Raw genomic sequence first — 22,585 nt, 5'->3', positions numbered from 1 at the left:
AATTTGCGCTAATGCTAACTCCGAACATATTACCAGGACAAACACAGGAAGGATTTTTATGAAAGATGATATTAAGTCCATTGTATTTGAATATGCTTACCTGTGCTGTGGATAAAAGCATTCATTAATTAAAAAAAAAAAAGAAATGTTAATTAAAATATGTGAAATGAGAATAGTTATGGCCAGTGTAGTTTGAGTTTTTAATCTATTGTCAAGCTGAATTAATATTAATGGTTCTCCAAATGAATATAATGCAAATGGTATAAGAGTAAGTCACTATGACTGGCAGTGTGAGTGTGATTTAATGTGCCTGAAATCCTGCAGATCCATCTGCATGCCTGCAGTTAAGCTAAAGGCAGCCACTCCGAGCCATTCCAGTGTAAACCCACAGTTATGACTAGTGATCTGTCTTAGTTACACCAGACTGGCTTCATGCATTTTGGATGGAGCAAAGGGGCCCTTACAGGCTCATCATTGTGACACTGTTTAATCCAGCCTTTAAAACAGCCTTTATTTTTATAAAAGCTCTGTAGCACCATCAGTTTGATTGTACCAATCAGGAACAGTCACACTCCTTTATCCTCCTCAACTCTGATTTCTCTGGTTTTCTTAGCTTCTAAATACTTGGAAAAAGTATAAAAGCATCATCTTTTGGAAGTGAAAAGGTTAGAGGAGGGTATGTTTCCAATTTGTAGCAGCATTTGAGTGTTTTTTTTTTAAAAGTAAAATGATGTACCTGCAACCCTGAACAGGAAAAGTTGTTCCAGAAAATGGATGGATAGATGGATGGATGGATGGATGGATGTTGTTTTCTGGAACCTGGCAGGGCACGGTGCATAATTTATCCAGAAAGATCTGCATGTGGTGATGGGGCCGGCGATGTGTCCTTCTAATGGTCATGTTGGTAACCAAGCCTCGTAAAAGGGAGATCGGTCTGGATGCAAACCCATGGTTATGCAGCCATTTACCCGGATTGTACAGGTGAAAATGAACTAAATTGCTAAATTCTAACAGCAGCAGTTCTGACTTTATCCAGGCCTGATGAGAAGTTAATCCCTTTGGCCTTTAGTCTCATATTCACTCTTTTAATGGGCACAAGCAAGCCAAGTGGAAGTGTGAGACTTCACACGTGTAGTTTGAGTGTGAATCTCACGTGGGCAACGTGGCTTTTTTGTGTCGTTATAGTTCTAGAATGGTAAACTTCTGATTATGGGTTTCTAGAGGGGCTTCACACTTCCAGCAAGGTTAGTACCATTGAAAACAAGATCTATCAGGTCCTCAAAGTCCCTTCTGATTCATATAGTGTGAATTTGGTATTTTATTCAGTTTCTACAATAACAGTGAAATGTATTTAGCTATGTTATTTCTGTGTATCCCCAAGACCCTGACCAGGGTAAGCAGATGGATAGATGGATGGATGGATTGATTTTTGTGTATGCGATGGAGAGTTAGTGTATATTTAACAACATGAGTATTTTCAACTGCAGGTGACTCTGTGCTCGTCTTTACCTCATCCATGGCTTTTCATTGGCCCCATTAAGACGAAAAAGCGAGCTGTGGTCAGCCAGCTCACCCAGGTCCCTGAAAGGTGCGGGGAAGGTGCAGGCAGTGGGAGAGGCGGGAGAGAGGAGGGAGCCCAGTGCGGGCAGTGGGCGGGAGAGAGGAGGGAGCCCAGTGCGGGCAGTGTGAAGTGCCCAAGGGACAGATGGACCACAGTGACACCCAGCCGGATCTTTCCAATACCCTCTGCCAAGCTAATTCAGAAGCCTGGCTCCAACAGGGCCACTATTAGCAGGGAACAAACAGCACTGCAAACAAACCATCGGCTCGAAAGTGGACGTTTTTGGCCGCTTGGAGCATTGCTGACACTTATATCACTAACCCATCAAACTAAGAAAAATCTGCTTGAATTTTTCACTTTTTAGTACAGAATATGCATGGTAGGACTGTTGTATATATTTCATGCATTGATTCTTCCTTTGATGTGTCTGCGTCAACAAAATAAGCAAATTATAACTTCAACTGTGTCAATTTTACATTTGATAATATTGTAGCGATCGCTCTTGGCCTGTTGGTGGTCTGCTTGAGGTCTCTCCCTTCAGCATGGGAGACCAGCATTTCGGATCATTTCGGTCATCCAGTGCAGTGTTTTGCTGTATATACTGTATATATGCTGTAAGCTCCAGCATAGACCAGTGTAACGGTCTTTGGGATTTTTGCCACAGGAGGTAAAGCAGCAGTTCTGGTCTCAGCCCTGATTGTTCCCAGCAGAGTTGTTGTAATGTGTCATCTTTTGAAATCCCCCCATGATTCCCAACCATTTTAATGGGACAAACATGGAAATATAAAAAGCAAGCATGTGTAAGACATTACAGCCAAGCTCATTAAAACCGTAACTCATTATAGCACATCACTGCTATTCAGAAAATTAAAATCATGTAGAGACAATGACATTCATCGCCTTCATGCTGTTAGACACCACATCAGCTGTGCAAAGAAGAAATGCAGGATGGGTGGTGTTTTAATGACTCGTGTCTCTTTGGTGATTCCCATTTATCTGTATTTATCATCAAACATATCTTACCAGCATTTCAGTAATTTTACAGATTATTGTTCTGATCCAGTTAGTGCTGGTTTCTGTGCACTAATGAACCAGTTCATAATGAGAGGTGACCCAGTGCCGGACAGTGAGTCCTCGACTGCTCCCTGATTTTTTTCCTCCAAGAACAACTGGTGCTTTAATGAGATGACCAGGCATCTTTCCAGGATCCAGTCAAAATGTAACCATGATACTGAGACCATAGACTTGATGGACAACCTCAGGAATGCTGCACAGTTAATGTAGTTAAATGTATGACCATGTACCACTCCAAATTTAATATTTACATTTTGTAAATGCTTTTTTTTTCCACAGGTTGGACTTCACACATTCAGCATTTACTGGTTTTATTTGTGTTCCTGTTTTCTTTATTTTGGGACTATTTTGAATACCTTAATGTTGTTATAAAATGAAAAACACCGGCAGGCAGGATTCATGTGAGGATTAAGGCCATCAGCTGTGCAGAGCCTCAGTGGTTAAGCTCCCTGGCTGGTGTCCACAGTCCATCGTTCAGGTCCTAGATAGGCTCCACTAAAGGTTGCACTAAAGTTGCAGATTTGTATACGGCCGCAGCCCTTTTTCTGCAGAGTTTGCATGTTCCCAGAGCCTGTGTGGGCCTCCTCCCACATGACATGCTGTTGAGGCGAATAGCTGATTCCAAAGTGCCGCTATTGCGATTTTGTGAGTGAATGTGTGTGTGTGTGTGTGTGTGTTTGTGTGCTTGTGCTGGTGTGTGTATGCGTGCCCTGGAATGGACTACAGTCTTGTCCAGGGTATATGAAGTATTCCTGGCTTCTTGTGTGTGCAGTTGCACATTTGCACATCCGGTTTAAATTAAACCCTCCTCAAGGCGAATATGTCTGTCAGCCCTCTATCTGCGGCATTCCACTCACCCCCCCCCCCCCCCCCAAATACCCCACACATTAGAACCATACCCGTATTTTAACTGTAGTCTCTGTGGTCCCTTGAGATGTTTAAACATACCAGCAGCTGCTCCAAGTCCCCGTGGAGAGACTGTATTCAAAGGAAGGCTGGCTGTTTGATGGTGTCCATCAAGAACCAAGTTTATTTACTTTTAATTAGTTACATTTCATTGTTTTGCTGACTCATGTGTTCAAATTGCATATTATTTCACCCACTTATAGAGCTAGGACCAGTGTTGTACAAGCAGCATTCAGGTTAAAATCCACATCCTTAACCCTGGTACATGCCACCTAGTGTATGTCATAAATAAAGTGATCGTTTTTTTCAGTATTGGCTCTTTCTGTTTTCCTCAGATCTTCTTTGACCAAGGATGCATCAAAATTCTTCGACTGTGAAACGGGAGTCTTGGTTGCCCCGGTGGTAATACAAGTAGCTGGCCAGGTCAGTGTCACAGTGTCACTTTCTAATTGATAATGTGATACACAGAGCGTGAGAACAAATCCATCCCTGGTCAAAGCACTGACTGCTTTTCACTCTCCTGGTTCCTGTCACATGCATTTAAGCTTTGTAGCTAAAGACTAATGCGCTCCCTGCTGTCCGTACCTGTGTGTGTGCTTGGGCTGTCAGACACTGTATGTCATTGCACATTCCTTCAACTTTTTATACAAATTTTATACAATTTATTTTTTTAAATAAATGTTAAATTGATGGGGATTTTTCTACCCTTGTTTTAGTTTTTTGTTAATTCGACACATTGATCTTTGTCTCTTCACTAATTGCACACGATGAACCCATTAATATATTTGTTGGTTTGTTTTTTTGTTTATCTATTTATTTTTGTGTTTTTCTTGTATTTTTAAATTAGTTCATTAATTTTACTAATTTTGCAACTATTTTATTAAATCGTATGACCGCTTCCGGGCAACTATGATCAGGAGGCCAGTATAAAAATTAAACAAACTGACCTGGGACCAGTTTTGCTGTGTTTTTTTAGATTTTTGCTGTTACATTATGCGGTCCATTCTGTCTTATTTTTAAACCAGAGCTTAAGCTGTTATGGTGTGATAATTAGGGGTGATATATGACTCTGTACGCAATGGACTTGTGCACGCATGTCACGTCAAGCCAATTGTGCTTTGCTGTCACACCATCCATATACAGATATGCAGTATCACCAAATAATAAGGGCTAATATGTGCACTAATCAACAGGGCTTTGGAGAACGAGTGTGAACATTTGTCCGGACGCCAGCTTTTCTGTACTACGCAGAAGCACAATTCAGTAAGCAGATTAGCAGCGTACCTAAAATATTAACAAGAGGTGTATTGTGACACCCAGAAGTTAGTAATTAGTATATATTTGGCATATTCTTATGTTTAATAGATGCGTTGGACTTTGAACGGCAAGAAGTACCACAACACCACTGACGTCTTTTTACGTAGATTATCCACAAGGTCTCCTCTTTCTAAAGGTGCTGTGGTCTCTGAGCTGTCCCTTGCTTTGTCGCCACTTCAGTGCTTATCACTTCTACGATATACCAAAAGAGTAACATGTGACATATTCTGCTATCCAAGTTTAATAACCATAAGAATACACTGAATTTGTACAGATCTCCAACTTTTGGACGTCACAATACAAATCTCATAAATATTTTAGGCGTACCACTAATCTACTTGCCAAATTGTGGGCATAAGCAGACGTCCGTATCGTACTGAAAAGCATGCGCCGAATAATCGCAATTATATCGTGATGTGATGTCATGCAGCCCTAGAAATAATGTTCTCCCAGGTGCACGGCACAACATACAAAGGGCACTGACAAGGGTAGAGTTTGCACAATGCTTAAAGTGCAAGACACGGGACAACCCGAAACCGCAGTGATAGGCACAAGGGATAATACACATATTGCAGTGTTTATGTAAACCAATACAGCAGCATAAAAGTCTGGAATGAATATCATGGAACTGAATAAATTAATAAGTTAAAGTGACCAGTGTGGATGGGGGTGCTCTTAATCCCAAAAACTCCTCTAGAAGTGCCAGATAAATTGTGGACCCCCAAGATTCACTGTCAGCTGCATAAGAGAGACATGAGAATGAAATATTTCCTGGATGCCTGTACTTGTGGTAAATTGCAAATTAAATCTTCTGTCGTGTTTTTGAAATTTAAGTGCAGTTCCATTATTAGGAATACTGACTTTGTTGAGAACAGCATTATCCATTCACAGTTTTGTTTTATGTGCTGCGTTTTATTGCAAACGTGGGTTTGTGCTGCTGTGAGCTGCTAGCAGAGATTCCCATATGCACCATCTTTGACTGAAAAGTCATGTAAGGCATTGGGAGCAAGTCGAGTTTGTGCCTCTTACTGCTATGGAAATGATTCATCTAATTCCTCTCTCTGGATGGGGCTCATCTGCTCTTGGCCAAAAATGCCACCGCGTGCTACTCATTGCCCCTGAAAGGGGAGGTTTGGGGACATGGCGTGCTTCGCTATCTCGCAGCTCCCGGCCGGCTTGCAGGTCTCACTGACGCACGCGGAGAGAAAACCTGTCCCCCGTGCGGGGGGGCTGACGGAAGCACCCCTCCCCTGCCCACGGCAGCCTGGCTCAAGGGCCAACCGGGAGGCGGTGTGGCATGGAGCTGGGCACCAGGGCCGTGTAAACAAGATCAGCAGCAGACTCGCAAAAGGCGTCCGCCTGGCGTCCAGGAATGAAAGGGCTGCGCTCCTCTACACAGTGTTATGTGGATGCCTTTCTGCACGCCTGTGCACATGTGCGTGTGGCGGGCCAGCCTGGGCCCCCCGAGGAGCCACGTCTGTAGTGTTCCGGCTGTAGGGAGGTTTTATAATTACACTCAGCATTGCAGCAATGGGTCGCACAGGCTCTGTTGGCGCCGCCCTGTAGGATGGCTGCACCGCTCACAACCAGCTGCCCAGGCTCTGGGTTTCCAAGGGCTGCTCTCTCGCTGCATCATACCCAGCTGCCTCTCCTGCCTCGTGATCTGTACGCCCATTCTTTACCTCTGTCACGGAATTAGCGCACCTAATGGTTTCCACAGTTACTTTGATCGTTTGCTGAAATTTCCGTCTTTTTATTTAGCACAGTGGATAAGGGCATTTTCCTCTCTTAATCCCCCCCCCCCCCCCAGTATGTGGTGAATTAGACGCGCCCCGCTTCACTTGTCTTCCAGGCCCGCCCCGTCCTGTTCACTGTCCACGCCATCGTTACGACCTCAGATCTGGAGTTTGACAGGACGGACGTGGACTTTGGGCACTGCACCATTTTCGACTCTGTGAAAAGCAGCGTCCGCTTAACGAACCTCTCCCTTCTGCCACAGGACTTCGGGTTTTTGGCGATCCCTAAGGTACGACTCACACTCCGGGTCATGTAGCGCCCCCCAGCACTGACTGCTAGTATGCCATGTTGTTTAATTTACATCCCAGGCATACAGAGTTCCATTTCCCAGCCCTGTCATCTTAGAAGCCGCTTCTATTTATAATTGACTGTATCGTTATCAAGGGTACTTTTTGTACTTGAAGATGAAGTGTGGGTTGAGCAGGAAAAGACTAGAATAAGATCGCCATCTGTTGGATGTACTTTGCATCTACAGCTTTTCGTTTCACCGGGCCTAAACACAAATGAAAGGGCTTGTTTTTTTTCCTCATCTAGTTCATAGACATTCAGCCCAATGACGGCTTTGGCACATTACTTCCCCTGGAAACTCTGGAAATTGACATCATTTTTAGCCCGGAGAAGGCAGGGGAATACAGCTTCCCGCTCACCTGCAAATCAGGAATTAACCGGTAAGCGGGATGCAGCATGAGAGCCGAGGCTCATGCGAACATGTGCTTAACGACAGCCTGCGATAGATGACAAGTCAGTGCAGATGCAGTGAGTCTGCAGTGTGCAGGAGAAGGTGCAGATCAGTATGACTCACAGGACGAGATCTGGCTTCCTTATGTATGTATTCTACAGCAAAAAGATCCATGCGTTCAGGCTCATGTGTGGCCTTGGAGCCTATCTCAGGCAACACAGGGGTAAATAATAACTCTTATAGGTGTATTAGTCCATGCAGGGCACACATTGACATACTTGAAATCTGCACCTCGATTCCAAATCCAGGCCTTGTTTTCAGTTCTCCCAGATAGTTTAATAACTATTGATTCTGATTGGCCAGAGGTTTCACACCTGGCTCACAGATAAAGGAAGGCTGGGAAATAAGCAGGGCTGGGACCTTGATTTGAATAGCCCCGCACTAGAGGAAATTTAGAGAAGTCAAGTAGGCAAACTGCTTGTCTTTAGACTGAGGAAGGAGCCCCCTCTCCCGCAGAGCAGCTGGGTTCGAACCCGTAGCCCTAAGCCACCATGCCGCCCGAACATTAGTGTGTTAGAGTGCAGCTTGGCCACTCCAGCCCCTGTGCCGGTGCAGGGACTTCAGGCTCTCCTGCCGGGCCGCGGCCGCACACCCCCAGCTGCAGCTGTCCCACTCCCTGCTGAAGTTTGCCGCCACCGCAGTAGGGGATCACAGTACGGCCCTGCTGTACGTGATCAGCCCTCAGGCCGAGCCCCAGGGGACGCCACAGCTGTTTCAGTTTGTCCCGCCGGATGATTCCGAGATCAGCATCACCCCCACTGGAGGGCAGGTCCTGCCTGGACAGGTAATAAATACCTCACCAGGAGGCATTCCGCCCGGGTTTGTTTACGCTTTATCATGCATGCATAGAGGGGGCACTGTGATGAACTGCATACAGATGTTTATTGGATTCTCAGCTAATGGGATCCCCAAGTATTAAGTCCAAGCCGATTATTTTCCCACCTGTTTACTGGCTTTAGGATGCAAATTTCTTTGTTACCCATTTTGCAATGTATTTATAATGTATATTGCAATGTAGTTATAAGCAATTCCAAAATACCCCCCACCCCCTAAAACACACCTCCCAGCCTCATGAAGAGCCCACCTGCCTTGTGTTCTCAGAGGTGCCTTGTCCAGGTGTCGTTCCGGCCCAGGCTGTCCGAGGAGCAGGTGAGGGAGGAGGCGGTCCGGCTGCTGTGCCGTGGGGAGCACCGGCGGCAGGAGGGGGGGCCACTCGGCCTGGGAGCCGGGACCAACCCAGACTCCGAGGAGGACGTGTCGGTGAGGCACCCGGCTGCTCATTCGCATACATCACTGCCTGCCTCAGATCAAAGAAAGCTGAAGGGATGTCCGTCATTCCGAGCTGCTCAAAGTTATTACAGGGAACAGAGTCTGGGTGTAGAATATGGGTGGTGGCACAGCGGCTAAGGCTCAGGGCCTGGAGTCGGAAGATCTCAGGTTTGAACCCCAGCCTTGGCAGAACAGTCATATATCCATAGAGCCTTGAAAATGGCCCTTAACCCCCCAGTTCTGGGAGTGCTACATATTATCTGACCCTGTACTGTGGAGCCCCCACCCCAAAAGCTATAGAGAGCAAGATTAGGTAGGTGTAGAGAGGAATTCCATTGTACTGTACCTGTATTCATACTGTACCTGCATTCATACTGTACTGTACCTGCATTCATACTGTACTGTTCCTGTATTTATACTTGTGCAAATTGCTAAGAAAGGATTTAGTTTTTTATTTATTTTTAAGTTATATGTACGGATTCTAGGAGGAGGAGTTATAACCTTGAGTAAAGTGATTAGCTATCTATACCGATCCAGGTGATTGGTATTTTGATCAGCTGTATGCAATTAAGTAAAAATCTAATTTTGCTATTTTCCTTCTTTGAATTAGCATCACAAAGCATTTTGATGTTTATCAGACTAAGGGGATTTCAGTTGACTCCAAGGTTTGTGACGGGCTACCCCAGAGACCCGTGCCTTTGCAGGACAAGAAGGACCCACCAGTTGGCCCAAATAGAACCAGCGGGTCACCAGCTAGGGGCACCACAGGCAAGGGTGTGACAAAGGACAAGAGCAGCGGGGTGTGTCTGACACTCCCTAAGACTCAGAGCCCGTTCCAGCCACCCAAAGCAGAGGACATCCAGGAAGGGTAAGGCTGCGCAGGAACATCAGCGAAGGTCGTTTCGTTGACAGGTTTCAAGCAAAGATTTTACACAGAAAAAAGGTTAACAGCACCAGGACATGCTTAACCCCTAAGTGTCTATACATATGTAGGACAGAGGGATTGTGAAGGAAAGAGTAACAGATCACCTACAAAGTAAAAGAAATTCAATCCGATTCTGTGTGATGCATCAACTTCAATACTAAAACACATAGTTCTTCTTGAAAGCTCTAAGACTTTATGTCATTGTGTCTCAGTGATTAAAAAATGACGAGAAGCAGGCAGACAGAATCAGCCTGATTAAATATTAATTAAGGGAGTACGCGCCACACATATTCCAGGAATTCATGGCCTGGTTGCCATCTCTCTATTCATCTTCTAAACACTTTTCCTGATCAGGATCGTGGGGGCTGGAGATACTGCCGGCCAGCACAGGGCATGGGCTACTGCCATGATGGAATGCCGGCGGCCCTCTTAAAGTATACTGATTATGTGTACGGCGTATCCGGACTGCGCTGTTCACCCTTTCAGAACCCAGTATAAAATGCTACGGTTTCTTGCCGGTTTATGTAACCGCCGGTTACATAAGACCCGTCAGGCCATTAGCGGTGGGATTCTCTGCTTTTTCCAGCTCGGAGGAGTACAACATAGGCAAGGCCTCCCTGCTCCGCTCCTGCCCGAGACACTTCAGTCGCTATGTTGTCCCCTGCTTTGTCACCGGCGACAAGCACATGGGCCTCGCTCAGGACGGAGGGCTCCCACACAGGTACCTTTAAACCCTGAAGATCTGGGCCCATCAGCACTATCTCTAATGGGTTATTCAGTACAGAGTCCCAGGGAAGCTGGACAACCTGGGGAATGTCCTGGGTGGGAGCAGAGATATGTCTGTTACTACACATTGCTGTCTAATAGGAAATTCTGCCCAGAAGTGCATTAAAATGCATCTATAAACAGTACCAGTCAAAAGTCTGGACACACCTACTGAAAAGCATTTTGTTTTTCAACACAATAATAAGCACACCTTGCAGTTATGAAGTGAGTAATATCTTGTGAAGAAGAAAAGATGTGGAGTTCTGTGACAGATGACCTGGCCCCCACAATCCCTCCCCCGACCTAAACCACACACAGATGGTTTGGGATGAGTCAAAGGTTAAGAGCAAGGAAGCCAACTTGTGCCCAGAACTTGTGGAAACTTCTTCAGGACTGTTGGAGAAGCATTCCAGGCGGCTACATCTGGAAGCTGGCTGGAAGAATGTCAGGAGTCTGCAATTCTGTCAGTGAAGCCAAAATTTTGAAGAGTCAAAAATTTGAGAAAGTTTTGAAATGTTGACCCTTGGTCTCTTGGCAACATTTGATATGCATTACTTCATTACCTCGAGGTGTTTTACTATAAGGTGAATTACACAGCTAAAATACAGACAAATGCATTAAAAGCAGATGTTTTCAGACTTTTGACTGGTACTGTATAATTCATACCAAAGGTCTAAAGTCCCTGAATATCTACTGTCGGGTGTCTCCTGCACTTCCCGTTGTCTGTCAGTCCCCATAACCCCCTGCACCTGGAGCTGCACTGCCCCGCTGTACGCCCCTGCTTGGTGGTCATCTCCAACAACGGCCAGACAACGCTCAATTTCCATCGGGTGGAAACAGGTCAGCCCAAGTCTACGCTCTCGCATCATTCAAAGTGCATAACAGTGGCCATAGACCTGTGATCAGTCTATCAAGAGCCAAAATAGATAGGAAGGTTCAGTCCAAGGTAAATACTGAAACACTAGGTCTTTCACAGATACATTTACAGAAGTCCACGTGTATTTACTGGGACTCTGTCCACTGTTATAAGTGTTCAGGTATTTAATATGTTAATTGAATTGTCTGTGCTTCCGTAGTCTGTTTCTGTTTCTTCCTCAGGGCAGAAGGTTGTGCAGCAGGTCACAGTGCAGAATATCTCTCAGGAGACTCTGGAGGTATCCTTTTAAAGATGAAAGCCAGCTCATGCTGGGTGAAGCAGGTGGTGTAGCGGCTCGGGAAGTATCCGAGACTCTGTACTATTACAGGCCAGCAGGGGGCAGAGTAATGTCACGCGGCGGGGTTTCAGTGATCATTGTGTTACCATGTGCTGTGTGCCGGCAGGTGATAAAGATGATGAAACTTATGCTGGCCCATTCTGACCAGCTGCCTTAGACCTTAGAGTCAGCTGGCTGGGCAGGGAAAGAGATTGAGGAGATGTGGAGAAAGCATGGAGGTGGCTCTTCTATATGTATAGCAGTTTTGATTTCAGTTATTTCTCCTGCCTTGTGGCTGCCTGCCACACTGCTCTACCACTGAAGGGCTAAGCATCTCCTAAGGAACCCAGTTACGTACATCATGAAGTCATGCATTCCTCTGCAATGCTGTGATGCCAAGGAAGAGTGCTTACAGCACCCTTAACAGGACCTCTCGCAGCTGAGCTCTTCCCTTCTTGACATCTACGGCCCGTTTGTCATCCTAAATGCCCTCAGGCCCCTTGAACCCGGAATGTCACATACCATCCTTCTGAGTTTCACTCCCACTCAAGCTAGGAAGGTAAGAGCAGCATCACAGCGGACGGCATGAGCACGTGGCACAGGCTTTCTGGTTTATAGCAGGTTAAATGTAAGGTAAGTAACTGGTAACACAGAAGGGAAGGGAGGGGATGGGAAGGAAAATGAAGGGAAGGGAAGGAAAATTAAAGGAAGAGAAGGAAAATGAAGGGAAGGGAAGAAGGAAAGGAACGAGGGGTAGGAAGGGAAGGAAAATGAAGGGAATGGAAGGAAAATGAAAGGAGGGGAAGGGAAGGAAAATGAAGGGAAGGGATGGAAAATGAAGGGAAGGGAAGGAAAATAAAGGGAGGGGAAGGGAAGGAAAATGAAGGGAAGGGAAGGAAAATGAAAGAAAGGGAAGGGAAGGAAAAGGGAAATGAATTAAACATCTCAGTTGGAGCAGCTGTTTAGAGCCTGAGGGGGATGAAAGTGATGCTTTGCAGAGTGGGAACAGGTGCATTCTGGGTAACATAGAGAGAGAATGTGACATTGATGATTATTAGTACAGTGTTCCTTCAGAGAATGAGACGTGTTGCTCCCTGTGACAGTACTTTGAGACTGTGGAAATCAGGTGCAGCAGGATGAGTCTGCAGCTCTCACTGTGTGGAGTTGGAGTAGAGTCCAAAGTGACCTGCTTGCATGAGGGAAAGATCCTGAACTTCGGATGTGTGTTACCGGGAGAGAGCGCCTCACAAGTGTTTACGGTATGGAGGCCACCTCGGAGTTTCTCCCAAGCTTGTCACCACCAGCAACAGTGCTTCAGCCCCGTTCTCTGTCCCTCTCTACGGCCAGCTTCAGAACACATCCTCATTTCAGGCGAGAGTCCATGTCCACTTGCACAGCCTCTCTCCTACGAAGCACCAGGGGCTCCCAGAATTCCTCACTCTGGGCAGCCTCCCCGTTGTGGGTAAGGCTCTCAGCTAATCCTGGCTCATGGCAAAATGCTGTTTTTACTATTTGACAGATTTTTCTTCTGTTTTTCTTACTATCAATAAGTGAAGGGTGAGCTATTTGTTAACAGATTTAGGTTTGTTGCACTTTCTAAATATCACATATTTATTTGTCGTTACTTGTTCTTTTGGCCTAATTTTTATCGTTTGAATTAAGTACGCAGTCAGTTACCAATTGATTAGGCATACCTGCTCAGTAACACAAACATCCTGCTCTTTCAAACAGCAAATCATGTGGCTGCACCTCAATATATGCAGCATGCAGACTGATTCTAGGGCTCCAGATACTGTTTGGCTAAGCATTAGAACGGCTGAGATGTGCGATGCGAGCAGCTCTGAACGCAGTGCGATTGTTGGTGCCGTTCATGGAAATGCAAAAATAACAGCCCAGTACAGCAGTGATGTGCTGAACACAATATTATTATTATTATTATTATTATTATTATTATTATTATTATTATTATTGTCCTGCACTTATTTTTTTTACCTACCTACAAATTTGACTTAAAGACAGACTTTGGGAACAGATCTCATTCGTAACTTGAGATCGGTCTGTACTGACCATTATAATGCATTATGAAAGTATCTATAGTGTAGATACTTAAATGTAAACTATAGATGTAAGCTTCATTGGAGCTCATGAAGTATTATAATCAACACTGTAATGCCTTATGACTCTCAATAGAAGATGCTGTAATGCTTTATTAATTCTTATACCGACATAATAATGCATTATGAAGATATCTGTAGTCCATCTTCAAGAAGAGAACCAGAATTATTAATCACTTAGTAATAAACCGATGATTATTAATAAATCAGCGTTATTTAGTATCAAGAGGTTTTTTCTGTCTGATGTAAGTTTTCTTCTGCGCAGGTACCCAGAATTACAGCGGCCTCTGTGTGTTCAGTGTCTCACCAGTAGAGGGCTCTATACTTCCCGGGAAAACACAGGACATCACTGTCAAATTTCAGCCTGATCACGAGAGCCCTTTCTACTCTGACAGGCTGAGCGTGGAACTTATAACAAAGGTAACTTTTGCACATCTGATTTTTAGTGAATGACACAGCACTAGTCCCCTCTCCCTTCATTTTCATTACCTCCAGAAATTTCATAAGGCCGGATACTCGCAGCCTGGGATGCCCTGGTTAATTCCGCACAGGCAGAGCTGGATCTAGACGTACTTCGCAACAAAAATCTGAGTTTGTGAGAAAACGCTACTCTGGTTTTTATCAGCAGTTAAAATGTAAAATTTTGCATCATTCAAATAGATTAATTTCTTACCAAACAGGGCGACTATTTCATAAACCTTAGGACCTTAGTTTAAATACTAGAACTCGTGGCCATAGGTGGAAATTAGCGGGAGAACATTTTAAACTGGATTTGAGAAAGCACTTCTTTACATAGCGTGTAGTTAGAGTATGGAATAGTCTTCCTGATAATGTAGTGCAAGCTAAAACCCTGGGTTCCTTTAAATCAGAGCTAGATAAGATTTTAACAACTCTGAGCTATTAGTTAAGTTCTCCCCAAACGAGCTTGATGGGCCGAATGGCCTCCTCTCATTTGTGAATTTCTTATGTTCTTATGAGGATGGGAAAACGAGGCTGGCTGAAACATTGCCGGGCAGGCATGACGGTAAACCGTCACGTGGGCTGATGCGTAGGTGACCTGTTCTGTAGCCTATCTCACTTTGCATCCTGTGGCTATTGTCATAGTTCAGGCTAGCTGAGACTCAGCCATGCACTCGCAATACGATGAGACGCGTCATTGATTTAATCATAAGATTTTTCTCCTTAGTCATGACTAGCTTGAAGGAAGTGACTTTATTTTTTTGTACCTAGGAACAAAAATCTCCCTACTGCCCCCTTATTGTTGCACTCATGAGCAGTCCTTTGTCAGCTCCCGCCTTAAGATAAGACCGTTGTTGATCCTCGCACTGTTGCTGTGGGGCACTGAGGTCACCTGGCCCCTGGTGTCAAAACAGGCTCCCAGCCAGCCTTCTCCCCCTCTCCCTGTGTGAGAGCAAAGGGGGGCAGAAGAGCGCAAGGTGTATATGATCCTGAAGGAGCCCCAGTCCGCTGGTGATTACTCACGTTTCAGTGGGCCGAGCCCTCAACACAGTCATGGCTGACTGATCTGTGGCTATTATTATATTGCGATCATGCTAAGTTACATTCACGTGTATCACATGATAAATCAGGCTTAATGCATTATGTAATAGTGCAGCTCAGTGTTTCCCAATCCAGTCCTCGGGGACCTGCCCACAGTCCACGTTTGTCCCGGTAGGGAGCAAAAATGTCTGGCAAGGAGCTGGGAGGGAGCAAAAATGGGCACTGTCTGGGGGTCCCTGAAGGTGGGGTTGGGGAACACTGGTATAGCTAATTACACAGCTTGCTGTGGCAGCAGAGAGTGACTTGTGTACACATGCTGAGCAAACAGTCTCCTTACAACACGGTCAGCACATCTGACCATCGCAAGAGGTCATGGGATGGTATCATCAGGGGGAAATTGCTGTGCTCTGTGAGCCTGTCTTTGTGGGTGATCTATCCTGATATAAGGAACCCGCTTTATCACAGTGCGCTATTTTATTTTAATTATGCACAATCTTCCTAAGATGCACCAGCAGAAAGAAATTATCGTAATTAATCCTTACCAGAATAAAAAAACAGAAGTAATTTACTCAGACAGATGTACAGTGCCTGACAAAAGTCTTGTCGCTTAACCAAGTTGTAGGAACAACAAATAATAACTTGACCTGTAGTTAATCAGTTGGAATCAGAAACGGCTTATGAGAAAAGGCAAAGCCCTCTAGATTATGCTTATTATACCAAAATAAAGTTTTGCATCATTCATTGAGTCTTGTCATGTAATTAGGACAGAAAGGTCAACTTTTGCCTGGACAAAAGTCTTGTCATATGCAAAAATAATGTAGAAATTATACATATACTTCATTTAGAATACACAAACATGCTACAATAACATCAGAACATAAAGTCATGGTGCCTTGGAAAAAAAAAATTAATAATGTGTATGACTCCCATGAGCTTGGAGGACCACATCCATACGTCTTGGCAATGACTGAAATAACTTGTTGATGAAGTCACCTGGAATGGCAAAGAAAGCAATTTTGCAGGACTCCCAGGGTTCGTCTAGATTCTTTGGTTTCGTCTTCCAAGCCTCCTCCTCCATCTTACCCCAGACATGCTCAATAATGTTCATGTCTGGTGACTGGGTAGGCCAATCCTGGAGCACCTTGATCCTCTTCAGTTTCAGGAACTTCAATGTGGAGGCTGAAGTATGAGAAGGAGCGCCATCCTTCTGCAGAATTTGCCCCCTCTTATGGTTTGGAATGTAATGGGCAGCAAGAATATCTTGATACTTCAGGCTGTTGATGTTGCCATCCACTCTGCAGATCTCTCGAACACCCCCATGGATGTAACCCCAAACCATGATTTTTCCTCCACCAAACTTGACTGTTTTCTGGGTGAATTTTGAGTTCATGCGGGTTCCAACAGGTCTCCTGCAGTGTTTGCGGCATTTGGTATGTAGTTCAATGGATGATTCGTCAGAAAAATCAACCTTCTGCCACTTTGCCTCTGTCCATCCTTGCTGCAAGCTGTGGGCCTTGGCAAATTCAACATGCTTTTTTTGTTGTGTTCTTGTTAATGCTGGTTTCTGAGCACTAATTTGGCCATGGAGACCACTGCGTGCGAGAATTCGAGAATCTGTTCTTGTAGACACAGCGGTTTCTGGTGACCAGTTCTGATGTAGCTCTGCTGCAGTTGAAAAAGGGTTGGCCCTGGACTTTCGAAGCAACAAACGGTCCTCTCGAAGAGTTGTCTTACGGGGTCTGCCTGACCTGGGCTTGTCATGAACATCACCAGTTTCTTTATATCTTTTTTTAATCCTCTCCACTTGATGTTTGGATACATTAACGATGTCTGCCACCTCAGCAGCAGACTTGGTCTGTGGTTGAATCTTTGGCATGTTTTCAGAAGCCAGGCTGCACTTCAAGTGAAGGTCTGGTGTGCTGGGGTTCTTTTTATACACACCTGGGATTATGTTAATTACAATATTTGTCACAGGTGAACCTCTAATTTGTGATTGGTTGAATAATTAAAAGACATGACAAGACTTTTGTCCTTGCAAAAACAGGTGTTTTGGACTTTAACAAGCTGTGAACATCAGGACACTTTTTGACTGTTTCATTTTGCACCCAGTTATTAATATGAAAGCCCTTGGCATTAAATTGATCCATTCATTGTAACAATTGATTGATTAGAAATAAAGTTATGTGCCTTTTTAAGTTACTATGTCCTTATGTGACAAGACTTTTGTCAATGACTGTAGAATATATGACTGTATGGAAGGAATGTCAGTTGTAATAAAACCACATTATTTAGTCACATCATTTTTTTTTTAAGATTTCCACTTTAACCTATAGAAAGATGGTCATTACCGTGGTGATGACAGGCCAGACCAGTCCTCTCTTTCAAGGCCACAGGTTCTAGATCATTCTGTGGGATCCTCAGTCATTCCCAAGTCAGCATGCCCAGTCTTCCCAAGGGAACAGGTCTCCTGGGCATCCTTATTAAATGCCAACAGCACCTAAACCAGGGTCCCCCAGTTCCAGTCCTGCAGGGCCAGAGTCCAACACAGATTACAGAGTTCCCTGCTGAAGCAGACCATCTAAACCTGGAAATGATGATTAGCTGATTAAGATGCTGCCAGCGCCTCCCCAGTAGTTCATGTTCGTGTACCGAGTCTGGAGCAGGTGGTACAAATGGGTTCTGGAGCTGCCTCCGAGGAGCGACAATCGTAGTTCCTGCGGTGTGAACACGACGAAAAAGGTTCTGGTTTCAGGAAAAAATTCCAGCAGTGTGAATGTGCCTTTTGTACTTTCACAGTTCAACCATGAATTTTTACAATGAATTTGCACACTTTTCATAGCTGTACTGTGAAATCTATACAGTCAAACTGTAAGCTTCAGTGTCAGAATTATTAAACACCAGAAGAGGTGACCATGACCCTCAAGACAAAACAAGAGTTCTACTATGAAATGTTCATGGTCGAACTGTAAACTTTATAGTGGAACTATGAATAATTAAGGTTTTACTGTGAGCTGAAGTGCCACTGATGACGAATCGGCCCTTTCAGTCACAAGCCCCCTGCGTTTCTAACTCCACGTTGTCGTGTGTGTGTCTCTGCACGCAGCAAGCAGTGTGCTCTCTGAGGCTGCAGGGGGCGTGCTGCAGGAGCGCCACTTTCCTGCGTGGGGGGGAGCCGCTCACGGTGGCCAAAGAGTCGCTGGAGGGCCTGCCCCCCCCTCGCCACACGAGCGCTGCAGGTACCTCTGCTTATCGCCGACTGCCTTTGCTCAGAGGGAGCTGGCCTGAGCTTAGTCCTGTGCCAGGAATGCAGGCTGCTGTGTTTCTTATGATTATTATTATTATTTATTAATATTGTTGTTCAGTGGATAGTGTTATTCAAATGAGTTGAGGATTAAAGGCTCACGAAGCCGTAGCACAGTGCTGTAGATCTTCTGTGCCGTCCACAGCAGACTCTGACCAAAGTCCCCAGCCTGTCCTGCTGACTTTCGAGGCGGCCCCAGGCAGGGAGGGGGATGTCCCCATGGTCCGTCAACTGGAGGTGGGATGTGTGCACTCTGCTCAGAAGGTATGCCTCGCATACGCACCACTGCAGAGAACTGCCACAGTCAGACCATTACTGTGTTTCTCTTACGCGACAATATATCATATAAATATTAAATGTCAAGCAACATCTGTTATTTACACATATTATCAAATACAATGTAAAGCTAGGCATGAGGTCTCCTTAGTGGTGTGCCAGTCACCATAATGGGTGTCTGGCGGAGACCCGGGTTCGATCCACGCCGTGCCACATTGGCCATCTGTACAGTGGGGGGCCCCAGACGTCAAAGACCGGTTTGGGTTCTGGGGGCTGGGTCAGCCAGATGCTCCGCGGTGATGTTACTGCCGGCTGGATCCCTCGAGCGCATTACAGCACCTGCCAGGATCCGCGAGCCTCAGAGTGTCTCATAGTCGTCACACCTCCAGAATCGGCGTCCTGCTTCCAAGGGGAATTGGTGATTCCAGATTGTGTGAAAATGGGGAGATTAAACACAAAAAAACAGTAAGCATGTCCAAATGCGGCTGGTAAACAAAAACATGATATCAGCCCCGACTGGGAAATAGTAAATGGGGTGTTTTAGGGGGGGAGGAGACCGTGGTGTCACCTGCGTTTTGGTGAGCATAGCCGTAGCGGCCGTGCTGCCCCCCCCCCCCCACTGACGAGCTCCCGCCGTTTGGCCCTTAACCCTGGCAGAGCGTGGAGTTCAGGTGGGACAGCCTGGCAGAGTTACAGCAGAGCGGCTTCACCGTGGAGCCCCCGTCCGGCCTGGTGGCGCCTGGCACCCTCAAGACTCTCACCGTGACGTGGGCACCTCCTAATGGTCTGGAGGTCAGTGTACGCCGAGTGGTCACACCTATGGCCTGAGGTCCCTTATGTGTCAGTGCTCTCCATTCCCGCTTCTTCCCAGCCAGTCCAGACCAAAATTAGCCAACCAGAAACAGGAAAATGTCCATTTATTTTGTTTCCCAAAAGGGCTTGGCGGGAACTTCACAACATGAGTATAACAGTTAATGCTATATGGAGAGTATTGCTCTGATTGGGGAAAAGATACAGCGAAAACCTGAGGAGAGAGAACCAAGACTGACTCCTTGATTATAATACAAATTATGCTCAGATCAGCAGGGTTTACTTTTGTATTTGCAGCAGAGCCAGGGGCCCTAGGCAAGTCATTGCTCAGAGGTGGACATTTCAGGTCCAGAAAGCAAAAATCCAGACCAAGATTTTGTTTCAACCACCCTGTTGAGTATAAATAGCCACAGTCACAGAGTACTCAACTGGTTGGTTGAAACAAAATCTTGGTCTGGATTTTTAATTTCTGGACCTGAAATTTCCGCTTCTGCCGTTACTTGAGGGCGTGACAGCAAACTTGTTTGCGTGTTTTGAAAAGTTAATCGATCATTCAAATATATATCAGTCTCGGTTACCGGCCTCTTCGTCTAGAGTAGACAGACCTTTGGTTATGTATGTGGGCAGCCAGGTGCAGTGATATGGGGGCAGGGCGTCTACCTACGGGAATGGGTACGGTTTGGGGAGAGGCTTCCGGCTCATTCTGAAAGGGTAGGTGGTGTTTGGCTGCCAGCGGGTGAAAAAACACGGTACATTATTTAGCCATATTTCACTCTGTATCTTAAAAAATGTCTCTGGGCCTTTCCCGCTAATCTGCCCCTACTCCTGTTTACTGGTACTGTATGCCTCATGTCTCTTGGCTGAGACACAGCCTGGGTACCTTCAAACCGAGAGCCAACACATCCCCGCTGGGCTGTTTTATCATCCTTACCCTCGGCCGGCTTCTGTCCTGTTGTGCTGAAGTTTAACAGAGTGACGCATGCCAAGGCACAGCTGTCCCTGAGAGGGGAACAGACCGAGGTGTACAGCGTGAATCTGCTGGCGACCGTCATGTGAGCGTGCTGAAGACCACAGAGAGCAGCGCCCCCTACAGGACGACATAGGAGACAAGATGCGGGATAGAAATGGGATGGTGTCCTTTGTCTGATAGAAATAAATGTAGAAATGTTACATGAAAATTGAAGTGTTTTTTGAATGTCGAATGGGGTGTGCAGGTTGTTTGGGGTTTACCTTTAATTCTGTTAGCTGCTTATTCACACCTGGAGCTCCTGCTCTCATCCTGAAGCCTCCAAAGGACCAGGTTCCCCCACAGCTAAGGCTTAATGATATTTGTTAATAAATAACAGAATAAATATGGGAAATTTGTATGTGTCCTGATTCACTTGCACAGTCACCAGGCCGCTGTTGTTACTACAGTTCGGAATAAATGGGATCCTATGAAAGTGGAAACGCCATGGAAGGGAAGATCTAAACACCGAGGAGCTGGAGGATGTCACTCTGCGTTTGTACGTCCTGCCACAGTAAAAAGGCCACCACAGCAGAAGGCTGTACCCCATGTCACCTCCAGCTCTTTAGTTCTTCTGAAGTGTCACGTCTGAACGTGCCCCCTGTGCTCTGTAAGCTTCCCCCGTCTTCTCATCGTCTCCTGCTTCTTCTCACAATCCGAGGACACGCTTCGCAGGTGGCGCTAACTTGCCCTAAGTGGCTGTCACATGTATGTCAGGACCTCGCTGTGGACCAGAGTCCCGCTTTACTCTCCAATGTAAGCAGTTATTGGAAGGGAATACAGGAGTGGAACAGAAGCCAAGCAGGAAGGATAACCAGATAGCAAAGAGGGCATCTGGATTAGGCAGAGATGCGCCGCTACAGGCGGCCTCTTACCTTCCCAGTATCAAATCACCACCCAGACTGCATGTACCCAGAACATGGGCCATGCAGTGACACAGCACCTGCTTTGGGATTCAGGACATTTACTTACTGCACTGACCCTGTTAGCCAGAACAACCTGTATTAATTATTTGCTGCCTACCTTTAATCAAAAGCAGCCTATCTACACTATCACCTGTGTATGCAACTGGAAATTTACTGATTCTGGTTTAGATCCTAGCTCTAGGGTACAACAGGGTGACCCTGTAAGGACTTTAAATTATACCACCGGTTCATAAACCTCGCTGTTACCTGCCATCAGTCCCCAGTCAAACTTTGACAGAAATGATGCTTTGAGAGGTTCACTGTTCTGCCAACCGGAGTCTGTGACCCGGCTTCAGACGTTTCACTTTCTCAGTGATCTTTTGCTAACTGACTTTTTACTCGCTTATGATGTAAACTTAAATAATTTGGGTAGATTTTTTGGTAACACTTGACTTGAAGCAGTCATAGAAATGCGTGATGCATACCCTCATAATGCATTATGATGCATTCATTAGGTATTATAACCATGGCTATAAAATATTATATATAAAATCATATATAAATTATATATAAATATTATTGAACATTTATTTTAAAAGGCATAAGACATTATAGCCATGCTTATTGTGCATCATGAAAGCTCTCATCTATAATACACAATGAACACCTTCATAATGCATTATGCTGGCCATTATAATTCATCATGGACTGTATAGTGCATTATAGGTGTGAGCATTCATAAGGCATAATAAACATGGCCATAATGTGTTATGTCTTTTTTATAAATATGTATTGCCATGTTTATAACACTTTATGAATGCATTATAATGTGTTATGAATATGAGCATAGATACTTATACGCATGGGCTTCATAGAAAGTGTTACCGATTTTTTTCTTCTAATTGAATGACTTTTGGTAAAGAGTATATAATTGGCTGGTGGATAAATTTAAAGTACAGAATACTAAAGGATATCTAGTAAGATGGATGGATTAAAATGAATACAGTTACAGCTTACCATATAATATGCAAAACATGTTTTTAATGGTTTTGGTTGTTTCTCTCTATCACCCATATTTGCTTGTACTCTGGCAATGCGAGGTAACCTTCAAGCAAAAACATGCGCTG

General features: G+C 45.1%; 1 protein-coding gene across 9 annotated transcripts in view; it reads left to right on the top strand.

Moving 5' to 3' along the window:
- The window catches only part of cfap74 (cilia and flagella associated protein 74), a 57,760-nt gene extending 36,848 nt beyond the window's left edge, over positions 1 to 20,912 (top strand). For 5 of the 9 annotated variants that reach the window (XM_072713378.1, XM_023793699.2, XM_023793698.2 and 2 more), the window contains 17 exons: positions 3,877 to 3,964; positions 6,711 to 6,884; positions 7,190 to 7,323; positions 7,950 to 8,178; positions 8,496 to 8,654; positions 9,350 to 9,531; positions 10,175 to 10,309; positions 11,084 to 11,193; positions 11,452 to 11,507; positions 11,986 to 12,105; positions 12,650 to 12,805; positions 12,894 to 13,008; positions 13,926 to 14,080; positions 18,264 to 18,396; positions 18,607 to 18,725; positions 19,395 to 19,529; positions 20,511 to 20,912. In XM_072713378.1, the coding sequence (XP_072569479.1) occupies positions 3,877 to 3,964; positions 6,711 to 6,884; positions 7,190 to 7,323; positions 7,950 to 8,178; positions 8,496 to 8,654; positions 9,350 to 9,531; positions 10,175 to 10,309; positions 11,084 to 11,193; positions 11,452 to 11,507; positions 11,986 to 12,105; positions 12,650 to 12,805; positions 12,894 to 13,008; positions 13,926 to 14,080; positions 18,264 to 18,396; positions 18,607 to 18,725; positions 19,395 to 19,529; positions 20,511 to 20,603 (2,293 nt within the window). In that variant the 3' untranslated portion in view covers positions 20,604 to 20,912. Of the gene's footprint in view, positions 1 to 3,876; positions 3,965 to 6,710; positions 6,885 to 7,189; positions 7,324 to 7,949; positions 8,179 to 8,495; positions 8,655 to 9,349; positions 9,532 to 10,174; positions 10,310 to 11,083; positions 11,194 to 11,429; positions 11,508 to 11,985; positions 12,137 to 12,649; positions 12,806 to 12,893; positions 13,009 to 13,925; positions 14,081 to 18,263; positions 18,397 to 18,606; positions 18,726 to 19,394; positions 19,530 to 20,510 lie in introns of those variants that run through there. The other 4 variants (XM_072713377.1, XM_072713376.1, XR_011992141.1 and 1 more) reach the window with 4 other exon arrangements.
- The last annotated feature ends 1,673 nt before the right edge of the window (positions 20,913 to 22,585 follow it).

Source organism: Paramormyrops kingsleyae, chromosome 6 (assembly GCF_048594095.1).
Source record: "Paramormyrops kingsleyae isolate MSU_618 chromosome 6, PKINGS_0.4, whole genome shotgun sequence".
In the NCBI taxonomy this organism is placed as follows: domain Eukaryota; kingdom Metazoa; phylum Chordata; class Actinopteri; order Osteoglossiformes; family Mormyridae; genus Paramormyrops; species Paramormyrops kingsleyae.
Note: the sequence above shows the minus strand (reverse complement) of the source record. Positions and strands in the feature narration are given on the sequence as shown.